Below are 8,565 nucleotides of genomic sequence, written 5' to 3'. Positions count from 1 at the left end.
TTCATTACAGCAGTCAGTATCCCAAAACCAGGGAAACTATTATCTACAGAAAATGATATGTATATAGAGACATATTTCAAGAAAATGCAATTATGCAAATATTTTAAACCCCGAATTCTAATGAGGAAAAATACTTGAGATGCTAGTATTTTTTTTAATTGTGAACTGTGTGACTCGGCTGTTAATCGCATAATCATCTTATGATGACCCCAAGGTTGAGGACCTGCTTCACACCACTCAACACTCTCCAAGTAGAGATTTGTCCTTGACCCTTGTGTATTTAAGAAGAAGAAGAAGAAGATTTTAAATGTAATGTCATTATGTCACATTACTTAAGGCCCCTAACGTAAGGGGAGAAGCTTACATTATCTAAGGTACATTGTATAAGGTCCCTTATGTAAGGTAATGTAAGGTTCCCACCTTACATTACCTCTGGTGACATATGTGCGTCAGTGGTGCTTTTATGTTGTAAAGCGGAAGTAGTTTCACCGCTCTTGGACTGAGATGACACCTCTTCCACGTAGTCTACGCTAACGTAGGCCATTCACCGCCACCTTTACGCCTGACTTTGAGCGTAAGAGGATAGCCCTCTGTCAGGCCCCGTTTTCCGCGTTTTTTTTTTTTTTTTTTAATTATTTATTTCCGTGTAAACTGCAGTCTTGATATAAAAACATTGATGGTGGATAATTTTGCCCTGCGCTGAGGGCCCCGGGGAGGATCGCGATAGGACCGTAGGAGTCAGCTCAGATCTCGGTATCCGTCCACAGCGACATGGCTCGACCACGGCCGCGGGAGTACAAGGCAGGAGAGCTGGTTTTCGCTAAGATGAAGGGATACCCGCACTGGCCGGCCAGGGTGAGTCCGGGATGCGGCCGTGCTGGGAGCGCAGGGAGGCGGGGTCGCTCCACGACATCCAGCCGCTGCTCCCGCTGCTCGCAGACATTTCATCTGCCTGCGTGTTTGCTTCATTAGTGGAAACAAACAAGTTTGTTTTGGGTTTTTTCCCCCTCCTCACTATTATCAGTGTTATGAGCGCATGTGTGGACATTTGAGTTACCGTCGTTCACCGGGGCTCCATTTTCTCAGCACCTGCTCTCCTTCACGTGGGGTTTTCTCCCATGTTTTCAACTGTAAACGGAGCGTGTTTGTTGATGTGAATGTTTGTGTTTTGCTGTCACGCGGAGAATAAATAATGAGCATGCAGATGACCTCAGGTAACCCGGAGAGCTCGTGCGCCTGCTGCTGCTGCTGCTGCTGCTGCTGCACGCGCGTTTATTGTGAATGGATGCAGATTATCTTCTGATCCACATGGACCCTCACTGTGGATTATCTCCCCTGCTCCTCTCACGTGAACTTACTCTGAGCATATTTGTCCTCTGACTTAATATTTTATTTATTTATTAAAAATTCGTTCCCACTTCAAGAAATTGAGTTTGCATCTTCTTCTGCGTGTTTAGGGCTTCCTCCAGATTATTTGGGGACCCTAAATTGTCCCTTATATATATATCCTTTTTTTTTTTTTTTACAGTGAAACTGCTCTTTTCCAGCGCTCTTCCTCTTATTGTGGCAAGCCTGAGACACACATGGGCAATAATCCTGCTGTCTCATCAGGAACTAATCAGAATCTGTAGCACCTTTTTTCTGTCTGTCTCTCAGATCGATGAGCTTCCTGAAGGAGCCGTCAAACCACCTGCCAACAAGTACCCCATCTTCTTCTTTGGAACTCACGAAACGTACGTCCTTTGCTTTTATTCAGGTAGAAATCAGCTCTCAAATTTTTCAAAGTAGCTTTTCTATATACACTTAGAGTTGCTCATACATTTAGAACACGTTTGTCCAGTCACTACTACTATGCTTCATGTTTGAATCACAGAATTTTACCCTGGAATTTCAATGAATTTCAATATTATAGAACTGTTTGGTTTGTGACGATAGGAATTTCCCTGTCACTTTGCCATCTATCTTTAACATTTACCAAGTAATGTACCATTTTTAAATACTTTGAACTTCCTATGGTGTTACAGTGATATATGTATATAACTTCTACAGATGAAAAAAAAATGCTAAACAATGTCATGAGCTCCAAAACAAATCTAATTCTAATAAAATGCCCTCCCACTATTTTTGCAGTATTCAGTACTTTTCAATTTTCAATCTTATCAATTCCCCAAACCTTTAAGATTAAGTAAAATGAAAATACAACTTTTTCTAGCAATTTTAGCTGTTCTAAGTCTCTATTAGAGTTTAGACCAGTTTGAACGTTTTTATCCATTTTATCCAGGATAGAATTTTTGAAAATAAGCCAGGTCTTCAAAAGAAATATAAAAAAGACTAATAGGATGAAAATTTCATAGAATTTTCACACAGCCAAAGCAGAGGAAATAAAGAGCCACAAGTTGCAGACTCCGAGTTTAAATCAAGGAAGTTGTAAAATATTACACTTTTTTTGATATTTCAACATACAATCAAATTATTTGTTTTTATAAACTCATAAAATATATACATTTTACAATCTGGTGTGCTGTCTGTCTTCTATAGAATATAGGGTAGAGTAATAGCTCTTACTTCCTGGTTTTTATTTTCACACAATCCCAACCTGACTGAAGAGTAACACAAAACAACACTTTCTGGGTTTTTTTCTTTCTTCAGTGCTTTCTTGGGTCCAAAGGACCTTCTGCCCTACAAGGAGTACAAAGACAAATTTGGCAAGTCGAACAAGAGGAAAGGTTTCAATGAGGGCCTGTGGGAGATCGAGAACAACCCGGGAGTCAAGTTCACAGGCTACCAGGTCAGGAGGTTGGGGTGGGGGGGGGCATTTAGAGTTTTAAACCAACCCCATTCTTCTTTTGGTTGTTTCTCTGCAGACTATCCAGCAACAGAGCTCTTCGGAAACAGAAGAGGGGGGCAACGCCGCTGATGGCAGCAGCGAGGGTGAGGAGGGCGACTCTGTCGGGGAGGAAGACGACAAGGAGAAGCTGAAGGGAGACAAGACCGGATCCAAACGGAAAAAGACCGCCAGCGCCAAGGTACTGGACTGAGAACGGGACTGAGGGGGAAATATGCCCTGACAAAACTGACTCTGGGATTAGGAGGTGGATATCTAATGGTGCAGAAACATGTTGGAGGGACTATTTCTTTTCTTTATGAGTTTCCTCAAATCAGATTAGAAGTAATATATGCAATATTTGGAGGGGGGGGGGGGGGTTTCTCACAATATATTGTTTTATATGGAGTGATAACTCTGCAGTACACTTTGTGTGTCACAATGTGTTCTTAAAACACCACAGACCTGCACATGTGAATTAATGTTTCACTGAAACTGGCTGTAGTGTCTTAAATGCTCTGTGTGCTGCAGGGGGATTATTTCAGTGGGATGCTTCCTGTTCATAAACACTACTGGAAGGACAGTTGGTTGATTCCTTCAGGTGTGGATTTTCAAACCCGGTCAATGTGTTGTAATTTCTCACTTTAGTCACCCAGATAAGGGTTTGTCTTCTCCACGCCTGTTCCTGGCAACCTGGCCGTGATCGTTAGCGTCAGTGGTTGGTTTGAATCCCTCGTTTGTCCGTTTTAAAGGCTCCCGGCATACTGCGGGGCTGAGCACCGCCTCACTGTGTTAGAGCATCGCTGCTGTAAATGGAAGCAGGCACGCATCCTCTCTGTCGCCTGGCAACCACAGTTCCCTAGCAACCGATCTCATTTACACACGGCATGAGAATGTGTGCGTGTCTGTGTGTGTCTGTGTGTGTAGAGCATACAAGAGTATTTGCTCATTTCTTTTATGCCAGTCAGAAAAAAAACCACTCAGCAGTTAGTCTCAATTACTGCCTTTATTTTTACAAACACACACACACACACACACACACACACACACACACACACACACACACACACACACACACACACACACATGCCAACAGCTCGGTAGCACTTCATTGTGCGTCATCATTGATATTCGAATGATTTTAATCATTCTGTAGCCCTTTTGTTGGATTCATCCACATTGAGTCAGCCTTAATTGACAAAGAAAAGACATAATTCATAAACAAATAACATTTGAAATCTAATGAAAAGAAAGATAAAATCTCTGTAAAATGCAAATATATTTTAACCTGGCCCTATTTGAGTAAACTAACATAAACAAGCTATGTTGTGCATGTTATCAGCTAGTGTTGAATGCCATTACATTCTCTACACTAACAATATTTGTTAATTTCCCTCTTTTGAACTGAACTTTTTTAAGTACCAAGCTTGACATTTCAATTTGCATGTGCATCATTTTATTGTGGTTGTTTCATCTTAAAACCTAAAGAATCTGTTGTTATCCACAGTTTAGTGGCCATTTTATTGATAAATCTGCCATTCCGAAGATGATTACCTGCCACTCTGTGCACAATGGAGTTCATAAATGAGAGAGCAACAGTAAGTTTGACATTGAATCAGACGCGATGTTCATTAAATCGGAGTGTTATTTTGTAGAGCATCTACTTCAGTTAAGTAATTGAGTTGTTATTCTACTAGCATTTATTTGTGAGAAAACATACAGACTGTGGGTGTGGCCCATCTCTGATCACTTTTGTTTTGTTGCTGGGCTCTGAGGCTCCGTTTTCACAACAATATTTCAAGCGAAAGCAGTTTTAGCATTTTTATTTTTTATTTTTCATGTATGGCCACTAGTGGATGCTGTTGTTTGGTTTTGTAATGAAACCACACAACTGCATGCAGAGAACAATATTCTACAAACATGAACAATGGAGAGAAGGCGGGACGTTTTCATTTCGTTTTCTTTTTTCACTTAAAAATGTTGTCATCTAAATGGAGCCTAAGTCACTCTAAATGCAACCCAGGAGTGTGTTATGAGCCACTGAAAAGAAGCAATTTCCAATAACTGCTATTCTATTTACCAGACACACTCAATATTGCACACGGTATATTGTATACCTGCCTAAAGGTGACCGCTTCTATTTTCTTGTTTTGTTTGTGGAGCAATTCAAAGCACAGTAATTCTCGGTCTTTACTGGATTTAATAAGAATAAAGTCACACACATTTGGCACACCGATGCCTGGAAGTCTGGACAGAAACATTTTGTTCATTAAAGCTCAGTGTGAGCAGTGTACTAGAACAGTAATTCCGAACCAGTGGGGCCAGATCCCACGAGGAGGCTCCAAGGATTCAAGTAGGGTCGCAATCACTCTTGATTTAAAAGGGGTGTGAAATTAAAAAAAAAATTCTAAATAGGTAAGTCAGCATTTAATTATCTTAGTTCATAAAAGTTTTAAGCATTTACATTACAAGTGTATCACTTAGCCCTCTCGTCTCACAGTTAGATTGTCAAGGGTTCAAATGCTGGCCAGGCCTTTCTGTGTGGAGTGTGTGTGTGTGTGCCTGAGGTTTGACTCATTGCAATAAATGTTATCAGACTCCATAAAGAATGAACATGGAAAGCTGCTGTGTGCGTGTGTGTGTGTGTGTGTTCACCAGCTGTTTTATTCTTGGTTGTGTGTCTTCATCCCTGTGTGTGTGTGTGTGTGTGTGTGTGTGTGTGTGTGTGTGTGTGTGTGTGTGTGTGTGTGTGTGTGTGTGTGTGTGTGTGTGTGTGTGTGTGTGTGTGTGTGTGTGTGTGTGTGTGTGTGTGTGTGTGTGTGTGTGTGTGTAAACTGGAAGCTGAAGTGGCCCCAGTCCACCAAAGACCCCAAGACAGTGCATCAACCCATAGTTTTTACAGAATTAAAAAAAACAAAAAACTGTAGTTCACAGATCCTCTAGTGGTTCCTTCAACTTTTTTTTTTATGGTGGTGGTGGTGGTGGGTTTGGTTTGCGATCGTAAAAATGTGGGTCTTCCAAAAAGAGAGGTTTGGAAGCGCTGCAAGAGAAGGTGTTGTTATGACCCAGAATCAGAAGTGTTGAGATCTGGAAGAGAGACTGATCATGAGCTGTGCTGGTTCATCATGTGAGAATCACCATCTGCTGCTTTTCATGCGTCTGTGGCAGAAATCCTCGAAGCTGTCGAGGATTTCGTCTGGGGAGGACGACATGGAGAAGGACGGGAAAGACGAGGACCAGAAGAGCGGCTCAGAAGGGGGAGACCCCGACAACGACATCATCCAGAAGACCCCCGACAGTAAGGTGGGCATCAGACGCCCTGCACTTGGATTTCACAGTGAAGATGTGCATGAAATCGTCCATATTTCTTTTGTCCTGCATCCCTCGCAGAACCAGCTGCTCATAGAGGAACATTAAAAGAGAAGCGCGGCGGGGAAGTCGCTTTGTGCACCTGTGAAGTTGGAAAGTGAACCTTCAACAGGATTTCTCATCAGCACCATCACCTAGCTGCCATCGTCACCTCTTCCTCCTCCTCCTATTTGTTGGACTTCCAATGTGTTTGTGTGTCAGATGCACCTTTACCACTGCTGGCGCCTGTCTCCTTGTGGACGCCGCGGTGAGACTGGGAATTATGTCGTATCCAGCTGATTCAATTCACCGTGGAGGAGCCGTGCTAGGAAGGAAAGCCCTCGCCCATCGTGGACGCTCAGAAACAGACAGCTAAAGATTTCTAATTTCTTCTGAATGTTTGTAACTCTCTAATTGAAGGTGAAAAATATTTAAAGGGGCATTAGCTAGTTCAAGGCTTTTATCGTACTCTTCTGACCAAACATTAGGAGCTGTGATGACTTTAGTTGTAATTTATATGACCTTTTTGTTTTTGTACTTGGGTCTAAAGGTCCAAGAAAGATTCTGAAGACACAAAATGTTTGAACTTGTGAGGTGTAACCAGGTCAATAAGCTGTTAGATGATTTTAGGATATTGATGTCGAGTGTGGTTGGATCTTTTTTCTCCATTTGAATTGTGATAGTAGAGGGGGGGGGGGGGGCAGTGGAGTGTCTCATGTTTTGTAAGACTGCCTATGTTGGTTTTTCATGTTGAAGTATTGGTTCTGATCACCATGAAGCACAGAAAACTCCAATAACTTAAATCATTCAAATAACAAACATATTCATTCTTTTTTTTTTTTTTTTATTCAAAAGGCAGTGGACTCCAGTGAAAGATATATCCACTAAAATGAAAACAGTACCAATGTAGTTACCTAATAAGAAAGGCAGTGAAGTCCTATTTCTATTTGCCTACTTGGAGCTCAGATGTGTTTTTTGTATGACTTCATGAGAAGGCTATTTAATACTAAATAGGTATTCTGTGATATTGAGCAGCTTAAAACACACAGGTATTATGACATTTCTGTTTGTGTAGAACAGACAGGAACAGAGTGCGAGATGCTGCTGCAGCCGCTGCTGAGTGTTGTTTAATGACATTATAAACACACTTTCAAGGATGAATGTAAATGTAGCAAAAACAAAATCGTAGGCTGATTTGAGCGGAGAACCTTCCGGGATGTTAGTGATTAGCAGGAGTTGATTCAGGCTTAAAAATGGTGTGAATTTCAGAAGGACATTTGAACCTTGTATTTCCGGTCAAATGAAAAGTGGAGAGGGCTTGTCCAACATTTGATTGACATTTTCAGTTGCTTTTTATGTGCATTTCCGCACTAACACTCAATTTGATATCCGACCAAACATTTCAGTCAAATGGGAAATTAAGACATGTGCGTAAGTCTTCAGACATTGTATCGTATCGAGACAACAGGTTAATTCATCCAGCGTGAGAACACACTAACAATTGTTAATATTTGAAAATATACAACAGTTGAAGATATGAAAGGAGGAATCAGCATATAAGATAGTACCTGGAAAAATATATTTTTTGTTTCTTGAGGCCTTTAAGTGATGAAATGTTATTATAACAAGAAGAAACGACTAAATTAAAATGTACAATATAATGACCAACAACACAAGATCCAGGCTTCTGGGTAAAACAAAATACCACATTTAATGTAAACAGGTAAAACTCCATAATAAACAAAAAGAATCTCAAATGTACTTGGATTCATATCTCTACCTAACTTCTTTTGGGTTTTTTTTGTTTTTTTTAGATATACTCACTCATTCCCACATACGACACAAACAGTTTGGCCAGTAAACAAGAAAAACCTTAAGTATTGTTGAAAAGTGACTGATTATATGTACACTAAGCGTCACATTTAAGGTAGTTTGTTAAATATGTGTCACAATTCAAATAGAACTGTGACATGATACCATAGGTATAATACTGTTGTGTCATTATTTGTCATATTGAGGCCGGCTAAAGCAGATTGGGGTATCTTAAGTGCTTCATAACAACAACTTCATAATACAATATTTATACTGGCTGTGCATACCTACGTGTATTGTCATGATCACCGGTCACTGTGTACAAACGCATCTGATATTGATATATATATATATATATATATATATATATATATATATATATATATATATATATATATATATATATATATATATCCTAAAATCTCCTACCGTCTATAATATATGTTGGTATTGCAGTGTACTGATCACTCTAGTTGTAGCTTGAAATAGGATTTTTTTAACAAGGAGTGACTTAATGGAATATTCAGTAGCTATCCAAACATTACCCATCACACTATATGTTACTCTTTTATGTAACCACA

At 40.2% G+C, this 8,565-nt stretch overlaps 1 protein-coding gene across 1 annotated transcript; it reads left to right on the top strand.

The window, feature by feature from the left end:
- Positions 1–663: 663 nt before the first annotated feature.
- Positions 664–6,790, top strand: hdgfl3 (HDGF like 3). The gene is made up of 6 exons (XM_080497516.1): positions 664–855; positions 1,657–1,733; positions 2,650–2,788; positions 2,865–3,026; positions 5,993–6,127; positions 6,215–6,790. The coding sequence occupies exons 1-6, from the start codon at positions 772–774 to the stop codon at positions 6,239–6,241; spliced, it is 624 nt and encodes a 207-aa protein (XP_080353642.1). The 5' UTR covers positions 664–771; the 3' UTR covers positions 6,242–6,790.
- The last annotated feature ends 1,775 nt before the right edge of the window (positions 6,791–8,565 follow it).

The sequence above is a fragment of the Blennius ocellaris genome (genome assembly GCF_963422515.1).
Source record: "Blennius ocellaris genome assembly, chromosome: 1".
Classification (NCBI taxonomy): domain Eukaryota; kingdom Metazoa; phylum Chordata; class Actinopteri; order Blenniiformes; family Blenniidae; genus Blennius; species Blennius ocellaris.
The sequence above is the reverse complement of the archived record's forward strand: the minus strand, read 5'-3'. Positions and strand labels throughout refer to the sequence as shown.

Bases quoted from the DNA above. Each gene is read 5' to 3' on its own strand.
- hdgfl3 (XM_080497516.1), top strand. From the start codon at position 772: ATGGCTCGACCACGGCCGCGGGAGTACAAGGCAGGAGAGCTGGTTTTC. The intron at 856-1,656 runs GTGAGTCCGGGA...TCTGTCTCTCAG, and splicing joins ACCCGCACTGGCCGGCCAGG to ATCGATGAGCTTCCTGAAGG. The intron at 6,128-6,214 runs GTGGGCATCAGA...CATCCCTCGCAG, and splicing joins AGAAGACCCCCGACAGTAAG to AACCAGCTGCTCATAGAGGA.